The sequence below is a fragment of the Elephantulus edwardii genome, unplaced genomic scaffold (genome assembly GCF_000299155.1).
Source record: "Elephantulus edwardii isolate Elephantulus edwardi_28Jun2011 unplaced genomic scaffold, EleEdw1.0 scaffold00127, whole genome shotgun sequence".
Lineage (NCBI taxonomy): Eukaryota > Metazoa > Chordata > Mammalia > Macroscelidea > Macroscelididae > Elephantulus > Elephantulus edwardii.
This window is the reverse complement of record NW_006399877.1, coordinates 4,470,806-4,488,363: the sequence shown is the minus strand read 5'-3', so window position 1 is coordinate 4,488,363 and position 17,558 is coordinate 4,470,806. Positions and strand designations below refer to the sequence as shown.

At 49.5% G+C, this 17,558-nt stretch overlaps 1 protein-coding gene across 1 annotated transcript in view; it reads left to right on the top strand.

Moving 5' to 3' along the window:
* The window catches only part of AGAP1 (ArfGAP with GTPase domain, ankyrin repeat and PH domain 1), a 405,039-nt gene that overhangs the window by 221,982 nt on the left and 165,499 nt on the right, over window positions 1-17,558 (top strand). Inside the window, exon 11 of the mRNA XM_006893452.1 lies at window positions 4,161-4,319. Within this exon, the coding sequence (XP_006893514.1) occupies window positions 4,161-4,319 (159 nt within the window). The remainder of the gene's footprint in view (window positions 1-4,160; window positions 4,320-17,558) is intronic.

Sequence of the window (17,558 nt, the reverse complement as noted above, 5' to 3'; positions counted from 1 at the left end):
AACACTTTTTTTTTTAATTGTTAATGACTGCCGTATGAAATTGACGGTCGGCCGTATGTTTGGAAGTCAAAATTAATTAAAATGTGCAGGGCAGCTATAGCCGTCATTTGTGGCAACGTGTTAAGACACACTCCACCTGTACTGATGATATGGACTGTATCCTAGCAGACCTCATTAGCATACCAGAGAGGTTAGCAAGCCATCCAGTTGGGACCTCCATGTAGTTAATCCTCCAGCAGTTTTCAGAGGAAGTCTTTCTCCTGAGGAGCGGTTGGTGGATTCAAACCGTGTGAGTTGGCAGTGCAGCACCTTGCCCCTTAGGCCGCCAGAGCTCCCTGGCTCGTAATCGACTCATAGATACTCTGCATTCATAGAGAGCTCCGGTGGCCGAGTAGTAAGAAGCTGTTCTGCGTTCCCAAAGGCAGGCAGTTCAAATTCACCAGCTGCTCCATAGGAGGATGGGCGGTCTCTTCCTGTGCAGTTAATGAACTGCCTCTGGAAACCTGCTGGAGGGTCAGCTATAGGTTGGTTCTGACTTGACAGCACACAACAACCACCACCCTGTATACAAACCTTTGACACTTTGCCCTGGCCTGCACCATCCTCACAGTCTCTGCTGTGCTCAAGCCCATTGTCGCAGGCACTGGTTCCGCCCACCTTGTTGAAGCTCCTCCTCCCCTTCTCTGACTCTGCATCTGCAAGCACGATACCATTTTCCGGGACTGCGCCCTCCTGACAATGTACTCCGAGTATGTGAAGCACAGTCCCCGCCCTTGCCTCTACGAACACCTTGGCTGCACTTCTTTCAAAACAGATTTGTTTGGCCTTTGTACACACAATATTTTTTAATGACACCACACTTCAAAGACATCGGTTCTTCTTCCATCTTCTGTATTCACTGTCCAACTTTAACATGTCTTTGAAACAATTGAAAATATCATGACTAGGATCAGAGTGGAGGGGAAGTGAAGGAGAGGAAGACCTTTGGTGAGATGGATCGATTCTGTGACTGGAGCGGTGGGAATAAGTGCATTTGAGATGGCTAGGTTGGCACAGGATAGAACAGCGTTTAGAGCTCTTGTACATAGGGTCGCTATGAGTCGCAGGCGACTCGATGGCACATAACAACAACAACAGGATCAGACACCTAGCAGTCTTTAAATAGGTGTCATTGCTCGTTAGGACTTTAGAGAAGTATTGACAGCAGATTTTTCTATCACAACACCTCTTCTCGTTTCTTGATTGCTCTACCATGGGTGTTGATTGTAGATCCAAGTAAAATTAAATCCTTGACAATTTCAATCTTTTCTCCGTCTATGATACTGTATTCATCCATTGGTAAGAATTTTTGTTTTCTTGATGTTAAGATGTAATCCATATTGAAGGCTGCAGTCTTTGATCTTCTTCAGTTAAGTGCTTCGAGTCCTCTTCACTTTCTGCAAACGGAATTGTGTCATCTGCATAACACAGGTTGTTAGTGAGTCTTCCGCCAGTCCTGATGCCACATTCTTCTTCATTTAGTCTAAATTCTAAGTGATTTACTCAGCATGCAGATTGAATAGGGATGGAGGAAGGAAACATCCTTGACATACACCTTCCTGACTTAAAACCATCCAGTATTTCTTTGCTCTATTGTAATGATTTCATTTTGGTTTATGTACAAGTTTCACATGAGCACAGTCACGTGTTCAGGGATTCCCATTCTTCTCCAAGTTTGATATAATTTTTTTTATCCATACAGTAAAAAAAAAAAAGCTTCATCTCTCCTTGGGAAGGGATGTCATTCATATAAGGGTAGACGGTTAGCAAAGGAGAGGAAGACCTCAATGAAATGGATTGACATGGTGACTACAGCAATGGGCTCAGATGTGTCAGACTGTGAGAATGGTCAAGATTCAGATCTGTTTTACGTAGGGTCGCTGTGAGTGATACTCGACAGCATTGTCAAATTCACTTGCCTCGTCAAGATATCACAAGTGGACATCTTTCTCTTACTTTCTGCTTCTATCCAAGATCCATCTGACAGCAGTAATGACACCCTTCATGCCGTGACCTCTTGTGCTTGAATTTCTGGCAGGTGTTGAGGTTAGGATGTACAGCACACAATACGGAAAGCATTTGCAGCACAGATTGTAGAAGGAGAGACATCATTCAGTTCATAGCATCATCGGTGCTGCCACTTGTGGTCCGAGGACCGCTCTTTGAGTAGCAAAGCTCTGCCTAGTCTGATCCTGCCATTTCTTAAGGTGTCGCTTTTCAGGAATCCAGCAAATTTGTCTGTGAGTTGGCTAGTCACAGGGACTTAATTTAACCAACAGCACAAAATTGCCATCTTTAGGTTTTTGGGTGTTTTGTTGTTGTTGTTGTTGTTGTTGTTGTTTTCTTGGAATCTTTGTTTTGAGGTTGAATAGAGTCTCTGAACCATTTCTTTGCCTTTGCTGGTTATATCTTTCTTAGCCCTGTTGCTCATGATTGCTCAGAGCAGGTGACTTGGGGCCTCTCCGGGCTCCCCAGAACCATGGTTGCACTAGCCATTTGAGCCACTGGTTATTGCTTTTCTTGCCCTGCACCTCCCTAGAGTGCCTTGAAGAAGCCACCTTTTCCCAGACCTCCTAAATCCCAAGCCACACTTTTTGGAGCCTCTAATTTTAGAAAATTTTATGGTCATTCAGGTAATTGGCCAGACTTAAGGACTGTTACTGCAGCCTGTGTGTTTAAGACATCATACTATGTAAATCTGCTATTGGAACAATTTAGAGCTTAATTAGCTCTAAATGGAAGCAATTGGAAGACCTTAAAAGCAACCTAATACCTTTAAAACCTGTGAAGAGATCTGTTCACTGGAGGCCAGGTGTGATTGGCTGAGCCTTGGAGAGAGGCACTTAATTGTGTTTTTTTGAATTTGAAATTGGCTGAACCAGATGATAATTCATTTTGATGTTGAGCAACTGATTCAAATCATTAAGTAGACAACGGAAGCATTTGTCATCAGGCTCCGCGTGTGATGCGATGGCGCACAGGTGATTTTTCCTCTGAGCAGTCTTGCTCAAGGTGAAGAGCAAGTGCACTTGGGTGAAGTGCGGGCTCCCCCTTGTCCTTGTCTGTGTCTGGGGCCTCTGTGTGTGTTGATCGTAAAGTCCATCAGCCCCCAGCTGGGGCTCCTCGTTGGCGACCACATCACTGTCACCGATGCGTTGGTGGAGTGGATTCTGTTGCAGAGCGTCTTTGGCCCTCGTCCTCCCCTGGCTCGAAGGCCACGTGTAACTAGGAGACGCAGCTCCAGCCTATAGGATGCTTGTTTGTTAAACCTGTTTTTAAGTGACCTTTTGTACAGCAAATCGACGTTCCCTTCACCCATCCCCACACGTTTTGTCCTGTAACTTTAATTATAATCCCCATGTTGCATGTGCTCTCTCCCCACCTCTTGCTGGTAGTTCTCATTTCTACCCATCCTTCTGTCCTATTCTTCCTTCTTCTGAGCTTTAATCCTCAGCACATGCCACCCCTTGGATCTTCTGAAGTTGTTTACTCTGTGGAGTATTGCCACTCTCTTCCGCCTATCGGCCTGTCTGCTGTTTTGCTAAATAGGGGAGGTGAGCCTTGTTCCAGGGTCTGATGCATGGTCCTGGGGTCCCTACAGTCGCCACAGACCAGTAAGCCTGTCTGTTTGTAAAATTTCGTTCCATATTTGCCCTCAGTCTATGCAAAGCCTTTTCTCCAATCCCTTTGACAATGGTCAGTGATGGCAGCCGGGCACCATCTATTTCTTCTGATCCGGGGGTCACAGAGGTTGGGTGTTTCATGGCCCATTCGCACTTTGGACTGATTGTTGCAAGATGCTCCTGAAGCATCCTCGGCTCTGCTTCACCATCTATCTCTCCCTTCAAGCGTTCGTCCGTCGCACATCTGTCTTCCTTGGAGGTTGTCTGTCTGCCGTGCAGGAAGAATGGTCTCTGTCCGTCTTCAGCGTGGGAGGGACGGTCGTCTGTCGCTCTCCCGTGCAGGAGGGATGGTCATCTGTCTGTCTTCCATGCAGAAGAGACACTGGCTGCCCTCAGTAGGAAGGCAGAGCCCTAGGCTGGCCTCCAGGCCCCCAGGAGCGTGCGCTGGCGTCTGGGCTGCAGTCCGCAGTGGTGTTCACCCACCTTGTTTGTTCCTAGGGCATGTCACTAGTGCGTCCGGGCCTCAGATGGCAAGCGGCGTCAGCCTGGTCTCCTTCAACAGCCGGCCGGACGGCATGCACCAGCGCTCCTATTCTGTCTCCAGTGCTGACCAGTGGAGTGAGGCTACGGTCATTGCCAACTCGGCCATCAGCAGTGGTAAGAGCAGCTCTGTGGGCTGTGGCCACCAGAGTCTTTACTCTCCCAGCCTCTTCAGCCTCGCTCGTCTGGGCAGCGCTGGCGGGCTGGCCCACCCGTGTCCTCTCACTGGTCCCTTGAAGAAACCTATGAACGCAGGAAAGGGTGTGCTTTTGTACCCATTTCACAGACAGATTCATGGGCTGACACTGAGACAGGGAGGAGTCAGAGCTGCTCCCAGGTCATTGCTGCCCAGCTGCTGCCCTGTGCACCTGCCTCACATACAGACCTTGTGCCCTTGGGGTTAGATTGACAGTGGTGCTCGGGAGGGAGACCCATGGACACAAGGAACAGTACGCCTTTGTACCCATTTCACAGACTCAGGGCACCGGCCTGAGCCCTGAGACAGGAGGAATCAGAGCTGCTGCCCTGCGCACCTGCCTCACATACAGACCTTGTGCCCTTGGGGTTAGATTGACAGTGGTGCTCGGGAGGGAGACCCATGGACACAAGGAACAGTACGCCTTTGTACCCATTTCACAGACTCAGGGCACCGGCCTGAGCCCTGAGACAGGAGGAATCAGAGCTGCTGCCCTGCGCACCTGCCTCACATACAGACCTCGTGCCATTGGGGTTAGATTGAGAATGGTGTTTGAGAGGGCTTTCAATGGCCATGCCCTCTCGGCGGCAGACCAGCTGGCCTTCTCCCGAGGCCCCTTCGAGTGGGCTGAGCATTCGTGCTTTCATGATAGTTGGGTGCTTAACTGTAGGTGGCATCATATCTTCTCATTGAACTCCACAACTTGCCGATCAGCCCTGACTCCCAGTGACCCCACGAGGGCCCCTCCTCTTTGCAGGAGGACACTGCCCATCCCTCTCTCCACAGCACAGTGGCTTGTGGATTTGAACATGACCTTCTGTGGTTGGCCGTGCAACACCTAATAGCCACCAGGGCTCTTTTCCATATCATTAAGGTTTTGTTTTCTCAAATTAAATAGCTCGTTCTTCTTGTAGCATCCTGGGTGTAACTGCTCCATCTGGGGACATGCACTCCACGATGATGTTTTCCCTGATTTTTGCGGAGCACAGCTAGCTCCTTGGAAGACAAACAGGCAAACTGGGAAGTGTCGAGCCAGGCGTTTTGCATTGGAGAGGGCGCTGTGCTCAGGGGTGGGGACTGGCAGTGCCTGTGGCTGTCTGGCTGTGGCCTGTTCCCCAGTATTTAAGGGAATTCCCATGGCTGTGGGTAATCCATCAGACAGGGTCTGAGAACCATTGTAGCATAATTTGTTCTAATTAAAACACTGGAGCACCAGGTCTTCCCTGTGGACCTCACACTTACTGCAGGAGGCTTTGAGTAAACATCATCCTTACTTCCCATTACCCGACGTGAGCCGGGCAGCCCTCGCCACGCAGGGAGGGGTCACTGAATCAGCAGAGAACAGGTGACTCTGAGCACGTGAATGGACATCACCAGGGCCCCATTCCTGTGCCCATGTTCCCTCCTCACTTAAGAAGGGCTGACTGGATCAGAAGCATAGGTCTGCCTTCCACCTCTTGAACTCTCTGAAGTCAGGAAGGTGACCAGAATCCTTCTGAAGTGGGATTTAAGTCAACCAAACACCTTGTCGTCTAATCAGTCCCAACCCATGCTGGCCTCCTGTGTCACAGGGGAGAGCCGAGCTCCGTAGCCTTCTCTGAGGAGCCCTGGTAGCCGAGTGGGTACAGAGCTGTGTCCATGCCAGTGGCAGGCACCTGCAGGTCCAAGGGAGAAAGATCCGGAATCTCCTCTCAGGCAGTTCACAGCCTCTGAAAACCCGCTGGGCGGCCAGCTCTGATTCCAACTCCACAGCAATGAGAGTGTTAAAGAGAATCTTTCAAGAAAAGACCAAAATGGATGTCAGAAGAGACCCTGAAAGTGGCACCAGAGTGTGGAGAAGGAAATGCTGAAGTGAGAGTGGTGAGGGGAAGATTTGAAAGGGCAGCTAGAGAAAAACAGAGAGCCAGACTTAGAAAACCGCAAGGGAAGAGCGTGCTGGGCATCCCTCCGGCTGAAAGAACTCAGGGGTCAATCCAAGCCGAGCGTGCAATCCTGAAGGGTTCTATGGGCAATTCCTTGGCTGATACAAGAAGCAGCAAAAGAAAATGGAAAGAACACACAGAGCTACTGTACCCAAAAAAATTGGTGGGCACCAAACCATCTCAGGAGATAGCATATGATCAAGAACCACTGGTAATAGGGAAGAAGTTCAAGTTGCACTGAAGGCATTGGCCCAAATTGAGGTTCCAGGATTTGATGGAATACCATCTGAGGTGTTTCAACAAACAAATGCATCCCTGGACATGCTTGCAAAGCTATGCCAAGAAATTTAAATTGGAATTGGTCCAGATTTGTTTCTGTGCTCCCCCCAAAGGCAGTCTAACAGAGTGTGGAAATTGCAGAACAATATTATTAATATCGTGTGCAAGTAAAATCTTTCTGACAATTATTCAAAAATGACTGGAGCAGTAGAACTGAACTGCCAGAAATTCAAGCTGGATTTGGATAAGGCTGTGGTACGAGGGATGTCACTGCTGATGTCAGATAGATCTTGGCTGAAGACAAAGCACCAGAAAGATGTTTGCTTGGGCTTTATTGGGTATGTGTTTTACTTGACTGTGTGGATCATAACTAATTATGTATAACATTTATGAGACTAGGAATCTCAGAACACTTTCTTGTGCTCATGAGAAACTCATACACCAAGGAGCAGTTGTCTGAATAGAACAAGGGAGCACTGTTGTTGTTGTTATGTGCTGTCAAGTCACTTGCGACTCATAGCGACCCTATGTACAACAGCCCTAAACTCTGCTCTGTCCTGTGCCAATTGTGCTGTCTCCAATACACCCATCCCGATTATCCCAGTCACTGAATCAATCCACCTCATAGAGGGTCTTCCCCTCCTGCGCTGTCCCTCCACCCTCTCAATCATGATGCCTTCTCCAAGGACCGGTCCCTCCTTAAAACATGTCCAAAGTAGACGGAGCCTAAGAATCCTTGCCTCCAAGGAGCCACCTGGTTTAACCCTCTCCAGGATGAATCTGTTTGTTTTCCTAGCAGTCCATGGTACCCTCAATACTCTTCTCCAGTACCACAGCTCAAAGGCATCAATTCTCCTTCTATCCTCCTTAGTCATTATCCAACTCTCTGATGTGTAACAAGTGATTGCAAAGACCATGGCCTCTATCAGACGCACCTTAGTCTCTAGAGAGACACCATTGCTCTTCAGTACTTTGGAGAGGTCCTTAACAGCAGACTTTCCCATGGCAATGCACCTTTTAATTTCCTGGCTACTGGTGCCAAGAGTGTTGACTGTGGAGCCAAGCAAACTAAAGCTGTGAATAATTTCAATCTCTTCACCATCCATCCTGATGCTGCCAATTGGTCCAGTGGTGAGAATCTTTGTCTTCTTGGCATTGAGCCTCAGTCCATATTGGAGGCTGCAGTCCTTGACCTTCTGCTAGCAGGTGCTTCAGGTCGTCCTCAGTTTCAGCAAGCAGGGTTGTGTCATCTGCATAACGTAGATGGTTGATAGATCGTCCAGCAATCCTGACCCCACACTTCTCCTCATAGAGCCCAGCCTCCCGGATAATCTGTCCTGCTTACAGGTTGAAAAGGTATGGAGATAGGACGCATCCCTGGAGCACTACAAGGTTTAAAATCAGGAAAGGTGTGAAAGGATTGTACCCTTTCTCCATACCTATTCAATTGGTATGCTAAGCATGTCATTCAAGAAGCTGGACTCTACAAAGAAGAATGTGGCATCAGGATTGGAGGAAGACTCATCACCAATCTGAGTTATACAGATGACACATCTTGCTTGCAGAAAGTGAAGAAGACTTGAAATAGCACTTACTGCCAAAGATAAAAGACTACAGCTTTCAATATGGATTCTATCCCAACATCAAGCAAACAAAAGCTTGACCACTGGACCAATAAGTAACTTCAAGACAGATGGGGATATGTTTGAAGTTGTCATAATTTCATTTTACTTGAATCTGCAGTCAACACCCATGGCAACAGTAGTTGAGGAATCAAAAGACTTATGACATTAGAGAAATCTGCTCTCAAGGACTTCTTGAAAGTGTTGAAGAGAAAGGATATCAGCTTAAAGACTGAGGTGTGCCTGCCTCATCCAGAGTAAGGTCTTTTCCGTTGCTTCCTCTGCCTCTGAAAGTTGGACAGCGATTAAAGGAGGGAAGCAAAAAAACCAATGCTTTTGAATTGTAGTGTTGGAGAAGAGTACTGAATATCTTATGGTCTGCCGAAAGAACAAGTCTGTTTTGGAGGAAGTATGACCAGGATGCTCCTTCAAGGCAAGGATGGTGACACTTTGTCTCACAGACTTTAGGCATCATATTTTCTGAAGTGGTCAATCCTTGGAAAAGACATTCTGAGAAAGACAGAAGGTCCATGAAAGAGAGGAAGACCCTCAGAAAAACGGGTTAACACAGTGACTGCAATGATGGGTACTTACTGAAGAAGGACAAAGACTACAGCCTTCAATATAGATTACCTCTCAACGTCAGCAAAACAGAAATCCTCACCTCTGGACCACAGACACCCTCATGATAGACGGAGAGAAGATTGCAGGTGTCAGTGATTCATGTTACTTGGATCCTCAATCAGCACCCAGGGTAACAGCAGTCAGAAAAGCTAACGTTGTGTGGCCTTGGTGAGATCTGCTGTCGGGGACTCCGCAAAGTGCCAAAGCGTACAGATGTCAGTTCAAAGACTGAAATATGCCCGATCCGAGTCATGGCTTTTCAGTTGCTTTGTATGTCCCTGAAAGTTGGGCAGTGAGTAAGGAAAACCAAAGGAGAATGCTTTTGAATTGTGGGATTGTCAGGGGGCGTGAATATGCATGGTCTCGGGTGGCTGAAAGAGCAAACATCTCTGCATTTGAGGAAATACAACCAGGATGCACTTAGAGGCAAGAAAGATGGAAATTTGTAGTTAGGGCATGTGGTCAGGAGAGGTCAGCCTTGGAAAAGGACATTATGCTGAGAAACTTGGAGGGTCAGAGACAGAGAAGTCCCCCAGCTCGGATTGTAACAATGAGCTCAAAGGGTATCGTAGAGATCATAGATGGTGAGGAAGGTGCAGACAGGGCAGGGTTCAGATCTGTTGTTTATAGGGTTGCAATGGGTCATAATCAATTCAGCAGCACCTAGCAAGTCGTTACGGAGCCTAGCAACCTGTTTCCACAATGGTCACAGCCACAAGAACATTATTTTTGCATAACCTACTTTTATAAACTTGACTTTAAAAATAGAGTAAGGTAAAAAAAAATGTTGTTGTTGCTGTGTGCTGTCGCTGTGTGCTGTCGAGTTGCTTAAAACTCATAGCAACCTTATGTACAACAGCTCTGAACCCGGCTCTATCTTGAGCCAATTTCATTGTCTCTGACAGACGTACCCCATTACCCCAGTCACTGGGTTAATCCATCGCAGCGAGGACTGTTGTTGTTATGGGCCATCGAGTCGCCTGTGACTCATAGTGACCCTGTGTACAACCACCCTAGATCCTGCTCTATTCTGTGCCAATCTTACTGTCTCTGACACACCTACCCCCATTACTTCAGTCACTGAATCAATCTGTCTCATCAGGAGTCTTTCTCTCTTGTGCTGTCCCTCCACCCTCCCAAGCATGACGTCCCTCTCCAAGGACTGGTCCCATCTTGCAACATGCCCAAAGTATGTCAGACAAAGCTTCAGAATCCTTGCCTCCAAGGAGCAGCCTGGTCTCACACTCTCTAGGACAAACCTGTTTGTTTTAGCAGTCCATGGTATATTCAGTTCTCTTCTCCAGCAGCACAGCTCAAAGACATCAATTGTCCTTCTATCATCCTTAGTCATTGTCCAGCTTTCTGATGCATAGCAAGTAATTGCAAAGAACATAGCCTGGATCAGGTGCACCTTACTCTCCAGACTGACATCATTTCTCTTTAATACTTTGAAGAGATCTCTGACAGCAGACTTTCCCAGTGCAATCCATCTTTTAATTTCTGGGATGCTGGTACCAAGATTGTTGATTGTAGAGTCAAGCAAACTAAAACTGTCAATAATCTCAATCTCTTCACCATCTGTTATGATGCTGCCAGTCGGCGCAGTGGTGAGAAGCTTTGTTTTCTTGATGTTGAATTTCAATCTGTATTGAAGGCTACAATCCTTGACCTTGTGCAGTGTGCACTTCAGGTCCTCATCAGGTTAGTAATAATAATTTATCTTGTTTTATATATTTTATAAATACGTGTGTGTGTGTGTGTGTGTGTGTGTGTGTGTATAGAAAGAGTATGAGAGTCAGAGCGAGTGAGCGCACACAAGCACACGCATTCTGACAGGCTAGTGTTAAGAAGCTGTGCTGCAATACCAGAGACATGCAGTTCGAATCCACCAGGTGCTCCATGGGGGAAGGATGAGCAGTCTCCTCCCGTGCGAATAACTGCTTCTGAAAACCCTCTGGAGGGTCAGCTCTGGGTCTCTTCTGACTCGATAATACTCCACAAGAACGTATCCCAGGGAGTATTAACATTGTACTATTCTAGAGCTCGGATGACTGAGTGATAAGAGTTGCACTAACAACTCAGAGGTAGGTGGTTCGAACCTATCAGCTGCTCCTTGGGAGAAAAATGGACAGTCTTCTCATGTTGATCTGTAGCTTCTGGAAAGCACTAGAAAGTCGGCTGTTGCTCAGTTGTGGCTCGATGGCACACAAAACACACACACACACAAATATGTAAAAATGCATATAGTGAATGCAGATAGAGCGGTAAGGAGATGGGGAAGGGGTGAGATTAAAACTAGTGTTTAAGGAGCATGGTCTTTGAAACTGAAGAGCCTTGAGCTTAAAAGTATCGACTCTGCCATGTGCTAGAGGGTAAAGGAGAGCGGGGCCCAGTGAGATGGGCTGACAGTTTGTTGGGTGTGAGCGCAGCAGACATTGAGGAGGGTTCGGGTCAGGCAGGGTTTCCGTTTGTTGGGCGTGAGGTCGCTACGGTGGCCCTGACAGCACAGCCATGTGTTCTTAGGCCAGGTTCCCCCACCTGCCTTCTTCTGTGCTCATCTTTGAACTGGGGATGGTGATGATAACGATGGCAGCCGTCTGTGTGTCCATACAGCACACAGCAGAAAGATCATTTATGTTGATGAAGTCTGCAAGAGCCTAAAATCCCCGGTGGGGCAGTGGTTACGTACTAACTGCTGATTAAAAGATTAGCGGTTCAAATCCACCAGCTGCTCCGTGAAAGACCTGGCAGGCGGCGTCCCTGAAGATCATGGCCTTGGGTCCGTCCCTTTGGGAAAACTGCTCTGTCCTACAGGATCCCTGTGGATTGACATCACCTCGGCAGCAATGAACTTGGGGTCTTCAGTACTGGCTCCACATTGGAGTCCTGGTGCTCTGCTGTTCAGTGTGAGCTGCTAACTGAAAGGTCAGTAGTTCCAATCCGCCTGCTGTTCTCCAGGGAAAGGTCAAGGCGCTCTGCTCTTGTGAAGGTCACAGCCGTGGACAGTCCCCAGGCTGCTTTTCTCTGCCCTTCAGGGTCTCTGTGAGGTAGGATGGATGTGTGGTTGTGTAAGAAGGGTCAGTGGTCCCTGCAGTTATTGTTTGGGTCTTGAGGGTGAGAGTGGACAGAAGGGAGGAGACTGGCAGGCCGAGGCTGTGGCATGTGGAGGGGACATTGACGTTAGGCTGAGAAGAGGGGATGTTGAGCTCAGACTGAGCTGAGTCAGAAGAGCGACTTTGAGGCTGTCTCCTGGTCCTCCCTCCACCTAGATCAGGAGAAGCCATAACCCACGTTGACCTCACTTATAAAGCAAAGAAAGTATTTTGTGAAAATCTCAACATTAGAAAACCAAAGAACGCTGTGCACGCCCTGTGCTGTCACCCTGTGACACACAGGTGACAACATACGGGAATGGCTCCACACAGCAGTGTGTTCTCTGTGACACTCAGGTGGCCCTGTGTAGAGATGTCTCCACGGAGCAGTGTGCCTTCTGTGAGACTCAGGTGACCCTGTGTGGAGATGTCTCCATGGAACAGCGTGTTCTCCGTGACACTCAGGTGGCCTCGTGCAGGACTGGATCCACCCAGCAGTGAATTATCTGTGGCACACCGGTGACGACATGTGGGAATGTCTCCACGGAGCAGCGTGTTCTCTGTGACACTCAGGTGACCCTGTGTAGAGATGTCTCCACGGAGCAGTGTGCCTTCTGTGAGACTCAGGTGACCCTGTGTGGAGGTGTCTCCATGTAGCAGTGAATTACCTGTGACACTCAGGTGACCCTGTGTGGAGATGTCTCCATGGAACAGCGTGTTCTCTGTGACACTCAGGTGACCCTGTGTAGAGATGTCTCCACGCAGCAGCTTCCACTGGGTGTCTGAGTCTTCGGTCACCTACATTGAAACCCAGAACCCGGTCAGGTGGCTGCTGACCCCACATGCCTCTCCATGTGGTTTATGAGGCTGGAAATCTTGGAGAGAGGACACTTCATTTTCTCCCTAGGAGCGCTGGTGGACTTGAACTTCTAGCTTTCCAGTTGGCAGCCAGTGAAACACGAGCTCCTTACGTTTAAATGCTGCTGTTTAACGTACAAAGTCATTTCTCTTCCTTTAGTGCATCTGAGTGCCTGTGACTAGTGCATTTGTTAAAAGACTGAATTCGCCCGTGACCGTGAGGAGCTTGAACCTGGACATGATACCTGGGACCTCCAAGTGGATTTCAGTGCCTAGCAACTCCAGGTGACAGGGCAGAGTCACTTGGTGGGCTTCTTAAACCAAGGAGCCGCTGGTGGATTTGAACCACTGGCCTTTCAGATAGTAACCATGCATTAACGATGCATCACAACAGAGTGAGGAATACAAGTGGAGTCCAGGGTGTTAGCTTGCTGGAGGGTCCACATGGAGAGCCCAGGGCTGCCGTCCTGCAGGGAGTTCCCAAAGGAGCCCACGGAACAGAGACTTTGGGACCCAGTCCATCCGGTTTGCATGACAGCAGGAGGAAGGGATTGTAAGTGCCAGGCCATGTGCACCAGGACTCTCCCTGGGAGGAAGACAAGACAAAATCAGATGCCAGGACGCTACAGAAAAATGGAAGGAGCTAGCTGGGGCACAAGGAAATGCAGAGTCCAGTGAAGGAGAGGGGAGTGTGGAGACATCATAATCCGGAAGCAGGTGCACCTCTTAGGACTGACATGTGCCGTTTTGAATGACACAGATACAGGAGAGCAGCGCACTGTTGACCTGGGAATTGAAAGGTTTGTATCTACCCACCAGTCCATTGGAGAAAGAGGAACATTCTCCTCCTGTAAACACTCTTGAAAGTCCAGCCGAGGGTCCCCATCCAGTGGAATTGACGGGGGTGTTGGGTTTGGGGTTTGGGTTACATAATACAGGGAGTTTGAGCTCTTCACCTGTGTCTTCACCCAAGTCTGTGTGTTTCGAGGACTAACATTATGGCAGACCCGTGAGTGCTGGGAAGGGAAACCTCCATAAGCAGTGGAGTGGAGGCTGTGGGCTCGCCATTCTTCGCCGTGTGCTGGGCACTGTTGACAACTCCACTTTATAGGGACCGCTGCTGCTGTTAGAGGTTGAGTAGACTGTCCGTCAGCGCGACCTGGGATCAAGCACAGCTCTACCCAGTCGGTGCCGTCCTCACGACCCCACTGTGCTTGTGCCCGTTGTCAGGGCCACTGTGCCTGTCCATCCAGTGGCAGCTGAGGTCTCAGGGTGCTGCTTAGAATTGCCAGGTCCTGGCCCAGAGGTGGTGGATCTGAGCCACTAGCCCGGGCTTCCTTTAGGGAGTCCACAGGTGCAGTTCCAGGCCACCGAATAAAGCAAACTTGGCAATGAAACAAGCCTCCCTGGACATTGTGAGCAGCAGTGCTACTCTGATCACGTTCTGTGATGTGTGTGTGTGTGTGTGTGTGAGTGTGATGCACAAGAAGCCTGAGGTGCAGTGAGAACGACCAGGAGAGGACAGAGAGGGGAAGGGAGCTTGTGCTGTTGTATAAGTGGCATCAGGAGACTCGCTTGGCTCAGGGTTCCCTGCGACCTTGACTTTGTGGAGAACACAGTATCTACAAAGCAGAGGAAGTTGAAGGAGCGCCATAAAAGTGAAGTGTGGCTGTGTTTGAGAGCTCAGGGTGAGCTCTGGAGCTTCGGGAAGTCCTCGGCGTGCTGGACCAGCCTGGCGTCCACCTGAGGGGAGGGTGACTGAGACTTCCTCTCAGTCAGCACATTCCCTGGTGGATGGAGAGGCCAGTCTCTCCCACCCTGCCCTCCACCTGCTGAGGTCAAGGCACATGGTGGTACTTGCAAAAACCACAAAACAAGTGTCATTTAGAGTTTGCTGTATCTTTTTTTTTAATTGACACAATTCACATTTCCTTTCTTTTTATTTCTTCTATTATTTTGTTCCATGCCCCGTCTCTCACCTTTCTCTGATTTAGATCCCAAGGTCATGAAGTGTTTGCCCTGTGCTGGCAGCAGCGATGAGAAGCCAGCCAGCCTCCAGCATCTGGTGCTGGTGGAGGCAGCTTCCCTCCCCGTGCTCCCTCCCTTCCCGTGCTCCCGCCCTCCAGGTGCTCCCTCCCTCCTCGTGCTCCTTCCCTCCCCATGCTCCTTCCCTCCCCATGCTCCTTCCCTCCCCGTGCTCCTTCCCTCCTTGTGCTCCTTCCTCCCCGTGCTCCCTCCCTCCCCGTGCTCCTTCCCTCCTTGTGCTCCTTCCTCCCCGTGCTCCCTCCCTCCCCGTGCTCCCTCCCCCTCGTGCTCCTTCTCTCCCCGTGCTCCTTCCCTCCTCGTGCTCCTTCCTCCCTGTACTCCCTCCCTCCCCCTCGTACTCCTTCCCTTCCCCGTGCTCCTTCCCTCCCTGTCCTCCTGTGTTGTCAAGATAACAGCAAGCACATGGTGGGTGGCATTTCTTTGCCCTTCTGCCCACGCTAACATCAGACTGTGGTCCCGGAGAACTTCTCCCTCTCCCCGTCTACAGACGGGTTCAGGTCTCCCCCACCCCAGGTGGTTCTGTCTGCTCATATGAGAGGAACCTCTGATGAGATCCACAGCTCCATCGCTGGCCCAGCCAGAAAGGCGGGAGCACGGCTCAGTCCGTTCTGTGAAATGGAGCACCCCACCTGTTCAGGTACCTGCAGTTTAAAATTCAATGCCCCCTGTAATTTGGCATTGCTAACATGAGACCCACTTCCGCCCCAGAGAAAATCCAGCCCTGCTCCCGCGGCTCCGAGTGCTGGCTGCCATGTGGCGGTGTCTTGGGGCCGCCCTTCCGCTCTGCACCCCACGCTGCGCCACGTAATTTTTTAAACGCAGGAACATATTCATCTTCAGCTTCCGCCTTGCAAAAGGCTGCTCCCCGAGTACATGAAAAATTAATTTTTTTACATTTTTTTCCTTCCTCTCCTAAGTGTTTGACAGAAGTAATTTTAGCAGCAAGAGAGAATAAAAACGGGCGGCTGTAAATCCCTGTCCTGGAACCTCTGTGTCGATTCTTTATGGAGCTGGAATTGATCTCCGTGTCAGATCCAGCTGTACCTTCCCCTGTTTATCACCGTGCCGGCAGGAGGGGGACCGTGGGCACCAACCTGTAATCCCGGTGAGAGAGATTGGTGCCTGCCGTCAGTGGAGGGCAGCTGGGCCGGTGATAGATTCGCAGCAATTACCTCTCCAGCAGCCATTGGTGGACGGCTTTCCTGGATCTTCCTGAAAACCTGCAGCCCTTTCATTCTGCCTCCCGCCCCCGTGAATAATTTCCTTTAGATTTTGTCTGGAAATGTTCGCATGTGGGGGGGCTGTGTGGAGCTGCGGGCTCTGGGGGGTCGTTTGCTGTCTATTTGATTGTTGTGCCTCAGGTGGAGGCAGGAGCTGCCACTCTGCTTGGGGCCTTGGGTGTGCGCCCACGTGCTCCCCACGCGCCTCCACCAGCCTGGGAGGCCACATGACTCCGTCTTCCACTCACGCCCCCTCAGGGCTGGCGTCCTGCCTGCTTGGCCATCCCCTCTGCACCTTCTCCTCAGCCCTCGGGGTGTTTTGATGGCTCACTGCAGCCCAGTTTATCTTCTGCTCCCCCGGCTGGCGTCACCATCAATATCCACAGGCTGCAAGTACCCTCAGCTTCACATCAACCTGCTAGGCTTGGACTTCCCTCCATCAAGTCACTGTCCGCTTGTCGGCAGTATTGATGGCTTGCCCTCTCTCCTCTTTTCGCATTGCAAGTGTGCATCCCATCCTGTTTGTCTGTCACCTGTGTCTTTCCAATCACTTTATCATGTACCTTCCTGGCAGAATCTGAGTTTATTAGACATAACAGATTCTGATTCTGAAGCATTTGGGTTTCTGCTAACTTGGAACTCCTTTTCCCCCTGTGAATCCCTGTGAAGAGCATTCTGTGTATAGGAGCTGCTGTTTTCATGGTGGGGTTACAAACACCACAGGTAGCCTGGACAGTTTGCTGGCACTTCTGTAGGAGGGTAGCCAGCCTGGGGAGAGTCAGCAGCTCTACATTCCCAGCATAACTGACTTCACTGGGACTTCCCTGCACATTTACTATCAATTCATACATTTCTTTTTCCTAGTTTTCGGCACATTTTCCTCTTTGGACATTATGCTTGCAATTTTACTATGTGACCACCAGGTGGTGGTAGTATGACACTGCCCCTCTTTGGGGGAAGGTTTTAATGAGAAAGATGGAAGAATCTTACCTCTGTGGCCCCACCTCCTCCCATCAGCTGCCTCTGTAGTCCAGAGTGTCAGGTGATAACACCCTTGAGAATCACTGCCTAATAGAAGAGGGCTGAGAAACCTGCCTAAGACTACACTCTGTTGTTGTATGTTGTTAATTCCCTCTCGTGAAGATGGAGAACTGCCCCACAGGGATATTTAGGGACCTCTCCAAAGTGCTGAAGAGCAGTGGTGTCACTCTGGAGACTAAGGTGCATCTGATACAGGCTGTGGTCTTTGCAATCACTTGTTATGCGTCAGAGACTCAGGCAATGACTAGGGAGGATAGAAGGAGAATTGAGCTGTAGAATTGAGCCTTTGAGCTGTAGTGCTGGAGAAGAGTACTGAATGTACCATGGACTGCCAAGAAAACAGATCCATCCTGGAGAGGGTTAAACCAGGCTGCTCTTTGGAGGCAAGGATCCTGGGGCTTCGTCTGACATACTTTGGACATGGTGGAAGGAGGGACAGGTCCTTGGAGAGGGACA